The sequence below is a fragment of the Sesamum indicum genome, linkage group LG8 (assembly GCF_026168435.1).
Source record: "Sesamum indicum cultivar Baizhima isolate 11 linkage group LG8, ASM2616843v1, whole genome shotgun sequence".
In the NCBI taxonomy this organism is placed as follows: Eukaryota; Viridiplantae; Streptophyta; class Magnoliopsida; order Lamiales; family Pedaliaceae; genus Sesamum; species Sesamum indicum.
The window spans coordinates 19364524-19378195 of NC_142664.1; the positions used below are offsets into that span (position 1 = coordinate 19364524).

A 13672-nucleotide genomic window follows, 5' to 3' on the forward strand; every position below is an offset into this window, starting at 1 on the left:
TTGCATCCGGAGGGCGTTCCGCGAACTCATGATGATGCTATCTGCAAAGATGGACGGCTACGTAAGCGCAATAAATCAAAACAGGGTGAACAGCATGAGAAGAGAAAATCACCTAAGGACTCCTCAATGTGGAGGGATGCAGGAGAAAGCCCAGAAAGTTGTAAGACCTTCTCAGATAGAAGCTTCTTGGGGTCATACTTATAAGACGTTAGACTCTTTATTTGGTCGCCTTCTAGCCCCCCCCGCTAGTTTTCGGAAGAGGTTTATACTTAGTCCACTCGTTTTTGAAGGGCCAGACACCTCTAGGAGGTCGAATAAAAATATAGCGATCTAACCAGACCCCTACATTCGACTTCAGGGCACTCAGATACCCACATTCAGGCTTGGCAGAAAGGTAGAAAAAACCCCTACTCCCAGACCGCTTGGAGGTGGTGAAAGAATACAAACTCCAAAAGTTGTCAAAACTAGGTTCGAGACCTAAAAATTGCATTATTACCACAAAAAGAATAATATGGGTGATAGAATTAGGGGAGAGTTGCATGGGACATAACCCCAACTTATTCAAGATCGAAGCTACAGGAGGGGCCAAGGGAAACCGGAGTCCGGCATCAAGGTGTTTGATGGAGAAAGCACTAAAACCCTCAGGGGGACGGTGCATACGATCGAAGGTGGCCGGAATGATGATGTCATAATCAGGCGGGATGTAGTACTTCTCTCTGATCCTAAGAACCGAGGTCGTTACCTTACTAACCAAAGCTTCCCAAGGGTTTTTAGTGAGTCTATCCTGGAATCTAGCAAGAACCGATGGTCCAGCTTGTTTATCATGGAGTTTGGAAATAGGAAACTGTTTGTTCCTTTTCGGAGAGGTAGAGAAGGACCCATGAGCCGACCCAGACACAGACTTAGACGCAGACCCGGACCCAGACCTAGACACGGACTCCGAACCAGAGACAGGAATGCCAGCAGATCCAGAACCAGGATGCGAGTTAGAGTTCGAGTTAGAGCTGGAAGACATCGTACCTTAGAACAGGATGGCTCTGGAAGCTGCAGATCGAATTCGAACTTCAGGCTGTAAAGATGGTCGCCGAAAGTCAGTATGTGGGGCAGGAGAAATGTTTGAAAGCTGGGATTATTTATAGGCAAAGCCCCTCGGGATACGCGCCACAGAGCAGACGGATAGGATGGAGACACGTGTCCGCAGCGACGATTCGACTTCCTCAAAGCGCGAGCTCGCACTTTGAGAAAGTGAGGGAGTAATGATGAGTACTCAAATATTGTACCTGCAGAAGGACCAAAACACCCCTCATTAAGGGCATTACAGTCATTTCAAGGGCAGGATCCGCGAATATTGTAACAGGCGGGTCGCGCGGGACCCGACCCGGATCGCGCACACCGACTGGAAACCCGGGCAATCCCCACCGTTCGATCAGAACGCACACCAACGAGATAAGGCCACGTGGCCCAGTACTTACCGTACAACTGTGTATTATAAATAGACCCCGACACGCCATAAATGAGGTAACTGATACGCATTAATTGAGACCGAACTCTTAGATCGAACCAATTTCATTCGACCAAACTAACTTGAGCGTCGGAGGGTCATTGTCGGGGACGTGCCCGACGAGCTCACAGTTCGTGTTTTCATTCTCAGGGACCCAAAATCTGGTCTTGGACGAATAGGCGCGTCGAGTGGAGATCGCATCACGAGATCGCATATTTCGACCCGGATCACAAGAGTTGTAAAAAAAGAAAACAAAAACTTCAAGAACAGGGGTCACATGATGCATCTGCACCTATGAGGGATGGAGTTGATACTCACTCAATTACACAGGAAGTTGCAAGAGATGGTAGGCAGGACACTCAGTTGTCCAAGAGCAAGGAACCAATGTCAAACAAAGCAGGCACTAGCATACCACAATTACAGGTAAAATTTATCATAGGTTGTAATATACAAACATTACATTATTTATTCTAATTATTCTCATTCATGCAGGTTAAAGGATCTTAATTCAGACACCCTGCAAAGTCAACCAGAATCAATTTTGCTACATTAAAGGTACTGACTTACATAAATAAATATTTTAAACTTCTAATTGTTTTAGGAATTAAGTTTCTAATTATTTAAAATTACAGATTAATCAGTCTACAACCAACAATCATACTCTGTGATTGTCGAAGGTGGAGTGAACTTCCTCACTCTCTCAAACCTTAGATCAACTTTCTCAAACTCAGTAACAGCAATTCTTTAACTGCTGGAGCTTCATCATCTACTCAGTCCCAATCCATAGTTGCCTCAAGAAGTGCTTCTACAATGCCTGCTGGAAATAGGAGTTCCTCAAGGACATCACAGTTTAGTCAATATTTATGTTTGTATTAAGACAATTTTTTTTTTTGTTTTTGTTTATGGTTAAGACAGCTTTTGTGACATTAAGCATTGTGCCAATATCGTTAATGTTTAGTTTCAGATTTTCAATAGTTTTATGGGCAGTTTTGCAGTTCTTATATGCATATTTTTACTACAGATTTTATGCATTATATTTAGAGTTGCTTTTGTTGGGCATATTTTGTTTACTCAATTCCCAAAATTTATGCATTACAAATTTTGTTAGGCAGTTTTATGCATTATAGATTTCAAATTTTGTTGGGCATTATATCTATAGTTCTTATGGACATATTTTATTTACTCATTTTGAAGCTTTTGGAGAGGAAAAAAAATGGTGTTCAGGTGTATGGAAATAAGCATAATAACATAGAAAACAAAGAATAATGGAAGACATTCAATTTGGAGGGAAAAATTTGTTAATTTCCCTCCATTCTCCGCCTCATGTGAGTCACACATGAAGCTCCTTTGTCAAATTTGATAGAAAAATGATGGCAGAGACAAAAAATGTAAAAAAAAAATAGATGTTTGAGAGCTAAAACTGTAACACATCTATATTGGAGGACCAAAATTGAATAAGTGGTAATGCTTGGGGACCAAAAGTGTAATTATCCCACACTTTTCATATGGGTTCACCTCAGTGTTAAATTTACCTCATTTTGAATCTGGTCAGTTCTCATGGGTAAGAAAAATTGGTTTAAGGAAAGAAAAGTATAACAGTAAAAGATTTTGTGAAGCTGAGAAAAGCAGCCCCCCGTCTGCTTCAAATACTGGCCACACATTCATCTTCCGTCCACCCATTCAATATCTCTCTCCTCTCTGCTAGCTAGCTATCCATGGAGTCCAAGAAATGTTTTTTCTCTCTTTCTTTTTCTACAGTGTAAAAAGTGAAAATATAATGTATTCTATGTGGTCATCATCATCATCATCTCGGGTGATCGTTCCTCAGTTGAGGCACAGCCACAAGAACCTTCGTCATTGGATATCGTCGCATTCCAAGAGAAAATTGAACTTTGTTACTTCCCCCATCTCCTCTTCTTCCGGCAGCGATGATAATACTGCAGCTTCCAAACAACCGCAAGTAAATTGTTAGCCTGTTTCTTCACTACAAACACACGCACACACACGTTACTATTTCGTTGTGCCTTACAACAAAAATAAAGAAAAAGTTGTGTTCTTGCTTGCTAGTGTTCAGTCTTCAGTTTCTTAAATTCTGAGGTGGTATCATTGGATGTGTTCTATTTTGCAGTTGGGCTATGATCCTTCTGAAGAGCTATTTGGACTTGCTGTTGATTTACAACCAAGGTCTTTGCACATTCTTGGTGTTTTATTTTCATTTTTATTTTCGTAATATTATCTTTTGTCCTTTCCATTCTTGGTTTACGGCGTTGTCTATGTATATGATGCATGTCTGTTCATATATGACATTCTGTGCGTTAAAGGTGTTATTAAACTGGGTTGCTAGAAATTGATTGTGGAACTATTGTACTTCCATTTTCTTCATCGTGAAAATGAACTTGCTCCTTTTATCGCAAGGTAAATTATCACTGAAGAAATAGTTTGTGCGGTCGTCTGGAGAATTACTTGGAGGCATAACCGTAAAAGTACATTATATATTCTGTGTAATGGCAAATTTTGCAAGGAATATGCGTAATTGAACTTTGGCAATGCAGAAACGTTTCACTAGTGTTATCTATGAACCAAAGTCTTCAAGATTGACAGTTGACGCACCCAAAATATTTCATTCGCAATAAATTCTATTTTGCAGATAGTCCTTTGTATCGATTATTTGTAGAGGCTATTAATAGGAAGGTCCTTTTTAATTTAGGAAGGTTGCTTCAGCTGCATCCAACCCAAGATCATGGTTTGGTCCAAATGGGCAGTATATTCGAGAATTACCTTGCCCAAGTTGCAGGGGAAGAGGTTATACCCCATGTGCAGAATGCGGGATAGAAAGATCCAGATTGGATTGTTCACTATGTAATGGAAAGGTGATTAGTATCTACTTTTATGTGTCTAAATAAAGAACATTAAGCAATCATCTGTCTCACTTATCTTTGTGTAAATTTTGCAATCCTTACTCTGGACATGGTTTGCTTCCTATGTGTTCTTAATATGTAACAGGGCCTAGTTACCTGCAATCAGTGCCTCGGAGATTGTGTTATCTGGGAGGAGTCAATTGATGAACGACCATGGGAGAAAGCCCGCTCAGTGTAAATTCTTTCACGTCCTTGCAAATTTTATTTAACTTCCTATATAGTGTAATATAATGTATCCTACTAGTTCGCCATTTTGGCATCATCTGTTGATTTATGCTTTATGCTGTATTTACGACTGACAACTCTATTCATACTTGAACAAAAATATACCTCATGAGCAGTAGTTCAAGTTATATCATAGTTCACCCTTTTTGATCGATTGCAAATAGTGGATAATTGTATGGAAATTTAAAATATGTTATGCTGTATGGTCTAATTCCCTTTTCACTCTGGAAAAAATTGCTAATCAAATCCAACCTTATTTCTAGTCTGGATGACTTTATTGATTATAACTCTAATATATCTGTTTGAGTTATATCACCTTTCTTGTCTTTATCTGTTTCTTTATGTGAAACTCTGTGGCAGTTAAAATTTCTCAGCAAGTTCTGTTTCATGATATATATGGTATTTCATAGATGGTTAGATACTGTGATTTTTTTTGTTTTCACTTCTATGAATGATTAAATGTCACAAATATTCCAGCTCTCCCCTGAAAGTTAAGGAAGATGATGAAGTCGACAACTTGGATATAAAGCTGGAAGTGAGGAGAAAACCCAAACGTGTCTATCAATCCTCTGCTCCTGAAGTTAATTTGAAGATCAGCCGATCATTAAAAGTTAGTCAACCTTTATATAGAAGTTTGCTCTGTTTGACTCATTAAATTATTCTCTACCGTCTTGTTCCATCTTTCTATGAGTCTAGGACACATTGGATATTATGGAAGTAAAATTTCTGATGCTTTGGAGTAACCAGTCAAATGAGTAGCGTTAAGTGATTGTCTAAACATGTGAAAACTAAAGTGCTCAATGACCGTGATATTTCTCTGTTCTTGATCCTCTTGCTGGTCGCAAGTTCAATAGTTAATCACTGATCAGTGGAACTATTCATCTTGCCCCTCCGTCTCTCTCTCAAATATAAGAGAAATCTGTTTGATACTTTTGACGTTCTCTGACTATATAATTGCAAATATTTCAAAAAAACCATCCATGCACAGAAGATTTGGTCTTTCTAATCTATCAGACAGATCATGAAATTTAATCTTCTTTGTTTAGTTGGATGTTTGCAGAGCCTCAATGCCAAAACTGGAATATTTAGTAAGAGGATGAAGATAATTCACAAGGATCCTAAGCTTCATGCACAAAGAGTGGCTGCTATTAAGGTTTGTTCTACTTTTTAATGATGAGTTTGCAGTATTCATAGGTTACTGAAACTTCAGTGATGATTTGCTTTCGGCTTTAACCTGTGGGGCTGAGTTCTTTTCTGGGACAAGCGAAGGCAGGGCTGGTGACTGAATTATTGACATTCTTAAAAAAAATTAAAAGTTAATTCGCTGCAAATAACCTCCATTCCTTGAAATTCTCATTGAATTTGGTTGCTTAGCATTGAAATGTTCTTCTATTGTTTCGGTAAGTCATTGACAACTGATGTGTGTAATTTTATCTGTTCTCTCTCCTGAACTTGCATTCTTATAGCATGCAACTTTGACAAGTTCACCACGCATAACTTGGAAAGATATTGGTCTCTTGGGAACATGGAGTCCATGCTTTTGCGTCTTGAAAAAGTTAAAATCGTCTTACTTTTAGTTTATTTTGTTACTTTACATTATTTTTCGTTTAGTTTTGAGAAAAATAAACATATCTCACTCTTGATTATCTTGATAAGTGATAACATTTGACTAAAGTCCACTCAGCTCTTGATTAAACCCGACTCTGAAAGAAAAATTTCTAGCTTCACTAGTGTGCTGTAGCTGTATGGAATACATGCACAAAAAGATTATGCTTGTAAGAAATCATGGCTTTCATTCTATGTTGTTATTGTTATCCATTCTGTCAATATTTCAGCTTGACGTCTTATTTGTTTTTGTCATGTCTCCCTTTCATAATATTCTGCTGCACATTTCGTCTCTCTGGATCCCCTTAACAGAAAACTAAGGGTACTCCTGATGCTAGGAAGCGGGCTTCCGATTCCATGAAAAGCTACTTTTCTGATCCAGAAAATCGTCGCAAGAGAAGCAAAGCAATGAGAGGTCCGTTTGATCACAACACTTTCTCACTTAAGCCTGCTTCATTTGCTATTTTGTTGTGCCTTTTAATTGGTTGTCAGAATTCCAAGGCAAGGCGCTTTTCTTCTCTTTCCTGTCTTCAACATTTGTATTAACCAAAGAGAAGCAAAAACCGGAACCCTGTCAAATTTGGAGTAATCCTGGCAACAACAATTTTGTCCATGAAAGTCAGCAAACAATTAACTTAGTTTTGATCTTCCATGCTCTTTCCTACTATGATAGTTGCATCTTATTTGTTATATTAACTGGTTAGTTAACGTTGTTCCATGGAAGATTTGTCTGTGCAAAATCTTACGTAGTTATATATCATAAATTAAATATAAGTTGCATTAGAGCCACATTTATCATGAGATTTTGTGTAAGTGTTTCAAATAAGAATGTAATCGTCATCAATATGTCTCGAGATTTCATTCATTCAAGTCATGTTAACTAGTTTCTAGTGTTTAATTCCGCTCCTTCAATTCAATGTTGTTTTTGCAGGTATAAAATTTTACTGCAGAAATTGTGGACTTGAGGGTCACCGGAGAAACTATTGTCCAGAAGTTCAGGACAAAGTAACTGACAGACGATTCAGATGTCGGCTGTGTGGGGAAAAAGGGCACAACCGAAGAACATGTCCAAGATCAAAATCAAATGACAGAAAGGACGCGATTCATAGGAATCACCGTTGCAGGATATGTGGACAAAGTGGGCATAACCAGAGAACGTGTCCACAACTGGCTGAAGTAGACTCAACTGTTGTGGGTGAAGATCAAACTGTCTCTAGAAGGAATTATACATGTCGTGTCTGCCGAGCAAAAGGGCATAACATAAGGACTTGTCCACATAGAAAATGAGGACTGTCTGGAAGATTGATAGGAGTAATTCTTTTTACTAAGCAACCTGTGGCTCAAAAAGTCGGGTTAACTTTAGATAGCATGGAGAAACACTTGAGGCTTCTGATTTTCAGTTTCGACCAGATTATGTAATTGCTCCAAGAACTGTCCAAGAGTGTCTCGTAGTTGTCTCAATGGCCTAATATTGATGTCATTGTTGAAAGAAACAGTCACACACAACTTTGCTTCACAGTGAAATGCTATTTATGTTAACAATTAAAGCAACGAAATATTAATAAACAAAAGCAAAATGACTTCAAAGATTGCTATTGAATTGAAGACGCAGGAAATGCTTACCAAGAAGTGATTTAATTGAATGACACTTAAGCCCTTATATAGGCAAAATAATAATGGTAAAATGCTCCATGTTACCACTAACAAGAAGCAATACACCCACTAACCCACATCTCCTAAATAGTAGATTTGACTTGCAAGTTTTCATTAATCTTCTGAGAGGAGTTTCTACTATCGGTTGGATTGGTCCGCATTTTTCTTTTTGTCTCTGGTACACTCTTGTTTGCCAAGGATTTTGGGAGCGCCTTCTTTTACGTCTTGGTCACTATTTGCAACTTCAATTTTTTCTGAAATCAGCTTTATTTGAGAGTCTTCTACGCCTCTTCGAGGACACTGGAATCTAGTGGTACTTCCTTGCTAGGGGACCACTAAGAAAAAGCTTCATCGAACACAACATTTCGAGATGTGTAGCATTTCCTTGTTGTTGGGTCGCAACAGTGACCATCCTGTCGTACCCTACAAAGACAAACTAATAGCCTCTTTTTCCATTTTTCTACGTCAATGAGCAGGAACAAATACATAGCAGACACATCCAAATACTCAAAAGTGACCAACAGAAGGCTTCATATTCCATATTTTTTCAAATGGAGACAGAAAAAATAACCTTTGTTGATGAAGTCTGATCTGGGTCGAATAATGCGATCTCGAGATTCGATCTCCACACAGAATGCCAATTCGTCCAAGACCAGATTTTGGGTTCCCTGAGAATAAAAACACGAACTGTGAGCTCGTCGGGCACGTCCCCGACAATGACCCTCCGACGCTCAAGTTAGATTGATCGAGAGAAATAGGTTCGATCCAGAAATTCGGTCTCAATTAATACGTATCAGTTACCTCATTTATGGTGCGTCGGGGTCTATTTATAGAACACAGTTGTACATCAAGTACTGGGCCACGTGGCCTCATCTCGTCGGTGCACGTTCTGATCGAACGGTGGTCCCTGTCCGGGTCTTCGGTCGGTGTATGCGATCCGGGTCGGGTCAACTGCGACCCGCCTGCTACAACGTACGCGGATCCTGATCGCGAAATGACTATAATGCCCTTAATGAGGGGCGTTTTGGTTCTTTTGTAGGTGCGGTATTTGGATACTCATCATTACTCCCTCACTTTCTCAAAGTGCGCGCTCGTGCCTATGAGGAAGTCGAACCGTCACTGCGGACACGTGTCCCCGTCTCATCGGTTTGTTCTGTGGCTCGTATCCCGAGGGTATTTTGTCTATAAATACTTCCCGCATTCAAAACGTTTCGCCTGCCCCACATACTGACTTTCTGCGTCCGCTCTTTACAGCCTGAAGTTCGAATTCGATCAGCAGCTTCCAGAGCCATCCTGTTCTAAGGTACGATGTCTTCCAGCTCTAACTCGAACTCTAAGTCACGTCCTGGTTCGGGATCCGCTGCCATTCCCACTGTGTCTGCGTCTGAGTCCGTGTCTAGGTCCGAGTCTGGTTCTGCCTCTAAGTCTGTGTCGGGGTCTGCTCATGGGTCCTTCTCTACCTCTCCGAAAAGAAACAAGCAGTTTCCTATTTCCAAGCTTCATGATAAGCCGCTGGCCCATCTGTTCTCGCTAGGTTCCAGGATAGGCTCGCCAAAAACCCTTGGGAAGCCCTGGTTAGTAAGGTAACGACCTCGGTTCTTAGGATCAGAGAAAAGTACCATATTCCGTCCGATTACGACATCATCATCCCTGCCACTTTCGATCGCATGCACCGTCCCCCCGAGGGTTTTAGTGCTTTTTTCTATTAAACACCTTGACGCCGGACTCCGGTTTCCCTTGGCTCCTCCTGTGGCCGCGATTTTGAATAAGTTGGGGTTATGTCCTATGCAACTTTCCCCAAATTCTATTACCCATATCATCCTTTTTGTTGTAATAATGCAATTCTTAGGTTTTGAACCCAGTTTTGACAATTTTTGGAGTCTGTATACTTTCACCACCTCCAAGCGGTCTGGGAGTAGAGGTTTTTTCTACCTTTCGGCCAAGCCCGAGTGTGGGTATCTGAGCGCCCTGAAGTCGAATGTAGGGGTCTGGTTAGATAGCTATATTTTTATTCGACCTCCTAGAGGTGTCTGGCCCTTTAAAAACGAGTGGACCAAGTATAAACCTCTTCCAAAAAAAACTAGTGGAGGGGGGTTAGAAGGTGACCAAATAAGGAGTCTAACGTCCTATAAGTATGACCCCAAGAAGCTTCTCTCTGAGAAAGTTTTATAACTTTCTGGGCTTTCTCCTGCGTCCTTCCACATTGAAGAGTCCTTAGGTGATTTTCTCTTCTTTCGCTGTTCTGATCGTCCTGTTTTACCACGCTTACGTGTCTGTCCGTCTTGCAGATAGTATCATCATGAGTTCGCGTAATGCCCTACGGATGCAAGCGGCTGCGAACAAAATGGATAAGGCGAAGGCCAAGGGGAAACAGGTCGCCTCCACCTCTGCTAAGGATCAAACTGCTAAGGGTCCTCTTCCCCCCAAGGATCTTCCTCCAGCGCCCATTCCGTCACAAGTCCGTGTGTCGCCAGGTCCTACTGACCGCCAGCCTATCCTTGTCGATAGCGAAGGGACTCCCTCTCTACCTCTTCTCGGATATAACTCCAACGACCTGGAGTTGAACTTGGATACTATCAGCGTCGATCAAGGGGTGGAGTCTGAGAAGCCGGAGAGGGCTGGTTGGGAGAAACCGAAAAAAAGGAAACGGTCTTCGCTGAAACATGGGCATGAGGAAGATTCGAAGGGGAAGGAGTCGGCGGGTCCTTCTGATCCTCCAAAATCTCCGTCCCCACGGCCTAAGAGTCTGAGCAGGATGGCTCGGGAAGCTGCGGTCAAGTCCAGCCAAGAAGATGAGCGGGACAAGTTTCTGAAGCTGGAGCAGCTTGCTTTGCATTGGGAGGAGGCCCGGGGGTTTGCAGCGGGCTCTCAGTCGCAGCCTGACGCCTCCCGGGTGAAGCCTTCGAGGTGGGATGGCTCCACTAGCACGGTGCTTTTTGCTGAGGCCGAGGGGGAGCCTTTTGATGTGTATAACTCACTGACCTCACTTCGCGATCAAGGCTCCCTGGTAATGACCAATCCTGTTCGGGTCGAGCAATTCGGAGCCCATGCTATGCTACAAGTAAATTTCTATCCCCAGGCTGCCCCTATCTACCCAAACTCATATAACAATGGTCTTGCAGGGTCTAACATTTCTCCGGAGCTTGTCGTTGAAATGCACATCTTATCGCAAGAACTACATCAAGTCTGATAAGAAGGTGCAAGAGCTTCAGGCCCGAGTGGTGGATCTGGACAACCAGGCACTGAAGCATGCGGATGAACTGTTGTCCTATGCTGAGCAGATTAAACGCTTGTCGGGCGAGCTCAACGTCGCTAGGAAGGAGAGGGAGATCGCCATATCTGAAAGGGAAGTTGCCTTGGCTGAAGGCAGGAAAGAGGGATTCGATGCTGGTCGGGAGGCCGGACTGGCAGAAGGTCATGCTCGGGGTTTTGAGGAAGGCCAGTCCGGTCGCATCTCTCTGGAGGAGCACCAAAAACTCCTGGCTGATTCTCGGATGGCTGCTGTCCGTGATTTCCTGAAGACGGACACTTTTACGACTGCCTTGGAACTCAAATCTACTGACTCGTTTGCCAAAGGTTATAAGACCTGCGAGTACCAAATCGAAAAACTCAGCGGGTTCCAAGAGTCTTTTGATCGCAGCCTATTGGATATCACTCTTGATGGTGATCTTCAACCCTATCCTCCGGACCCCGAACTGAAGGATGACAAATTCATGGTCCTGCGTGCGGAGATGGAAGCCGAGGCGGAGGGCAAAGATGACGACGAAGCTGCTTAAACTCCTCCCTTCTTTTTGATAGGATTTTTTGGTCTTTTTTGTATGACCTCCTCTTTTTGTATGACCCCTTCTTCCCCTCGATACATACCGGGAAACTAACTTGTACATTTTTGGGGGATCGATCCGTGGGGCATAGCGAACCTGTAAATGTTCAATTCATTAATGAGATTACTCCTTTGATCTGATGTCTTCGTAATCGGTTTATGCCTTTGCATACAATATTTTGCCTTCGCATACTAGGAGTTTTTGTCCTCCGAAATGTTATTCGAATGCGTCTTTTTCGGTTCGCATTTCGGACGCGTCTTTTTCAGTTTGCGTTTAGCTTGAATGCGTCTTTTTCAGTTCGCATTTTTGGACGCGTCTTTTTCAGTTCGCGTTTAGCTTTGAATGCGTCTTTTTCAGTTCGCGTTTAGCTTTGAATGCGTCTTTTTCAGTTCACATTTTTGGACGCGTCTTTTTCAGTTCGCGTTTAGCTTTGAATGCGTCTTTTTCAGTTTGCATTTTTGGACGCGTCTTTTTCAGTTCGCGTTTAGCTTTGAATGCGTCTTTTCAGTTCGCATTTTTGGACGCGTCTTTTTCAGTTCGCGTTTAGTTTCGGCGAATTGGCATACAGATGAGCACGAAAGGGCATAGAAAAGGTGCACATAGTTTTATAAACCAAGTTAAATGAATTTACAGTGGGTACAAATGTTTAAACAATAACAACGTTCAATCATGGACACAATCCTCCTAACCTTTAATTATACAATCTGGTAATCTGCTAGAAGTCTTCGTTGACGACCTTTCGCAGGCTCCTTGGTGTGCGATCTCTCAGCAGTTGATGGCCTTTCACAGGCTCCTTGGTGTGCGATCTCCCAGTAGTTGATGGCCTTTCACAGGCTCCTTGGTGTGCAATCTCCCAGCAGTTCGAGTGTTCAGATTTACGCGTAGAACCTTTTTAAGTTCTGGATGTTCCACGGTCGTGGCAAATTCCGTCCCTGCATGTCCTGCAGCCTATACGTCCCTTTCTTTTTGATCTCCACTACTTTGAATGGCCCCTCCCACGGGGGTTCTAGTTTGCCTACATGCTTTGAGACTTCGACCTTTTTGAGCACGAGATCCCCCACCTGGAGCTGTCGCGGTCGAACTCTTCGACCCTGGCTTCTCATCATCAATCCTTGTGGTGCAGAATCCTTGCGTACGCCGCGTCTCTCTTTTCCTCGATCACAGTGAGATCAAAGCTTCGCTCCTGTTGATTAGCCTCGGGATCATACAGTGCCACTCTCTGGGACTCTTCCCCGATCTCTGCTGGGATGATAGCTTCCGTTCCATATACTAAGCAGAATGGCGTCTCCCCTGTTGCGGTTCGAGGTGTTGTTCTATAATCCCATAGGACCCCTGGTAGTTCGTCCACCCATGATACTTTATTGTCTAGCCGTGTTTTCAAATGATGGAGGATTGTTCGGTTGGTCACTTCTGTTTGTCCATTGGCTTGTGGGTTCGCAACTGCTGTGAAGTGCTGTGCGATCTTAAGCTCCTTGCACCATCCCGTGATCTTTTTCCCCTGGAATTGCGTCCCATTGTCAGAAATTAGTATGCGAGGCAGACCAAACCTACAGATGATGTTTTTCCAAATGAAGTTGATGACTTCAATCTCGGATATCTTCGCGACCGCTTCCGCTTCGACCCATTTGGTGAAGTACTCCACCGCCACAATGATAAATTTTTTCTGGGCTGGTGCTGGGGGAAAAGGTCTAACGATGTCGATCCCCCATTGGTCGAATGGGCAGGTTATTTTGATTGGTTCCACCGGGGTCGCAGGTTGGTGTATCAGGGATGCATATATTTGGCAGCTTTCACATTTCTTCACTAGCTCTTTGAAATCCTTTACCATCGTAGGCCAATAGCATCCTTGACGTATTATTTTCTGCGCCAACGACCTCGCTCCAGAGTGGTTACCGCAACTCCCTTCATGAATCTCTCACATGACATATAGAGCTCTCTCCTCGTCTAAG

General features: G+C 42.5%; 1 protein-coding gene across 1 annotated transcript; it reads left to right on the top strand.

Annotated features, from left to right (window-relative positions):
- The first annotated feature begins 3156 nt into the window (after nt 1-3156).
- Nucleotides 3157-7765, top strand: LOC105168136 (zinc knuckle (CCHC-type) family protein). Its single transcript, XM_011088085.3, is given in 9 exon segments — nt 3157-3461; nt 3630-3685; nt 4209-4371; nt 4505-4593; nt 5122-5254; nt 5705-5797; nt 6562-6664; nt 7181-7458; nt 7460-7765. Coding segments are annotated over 9 exon segments (1200 nt in total). The 5' UTR covers nt 3157-3230; the 3' UTR covers nt 7514-7765.
- The last annotated feature ends 5907 nt before the right edge of the window (nt 7766-13672 follow it).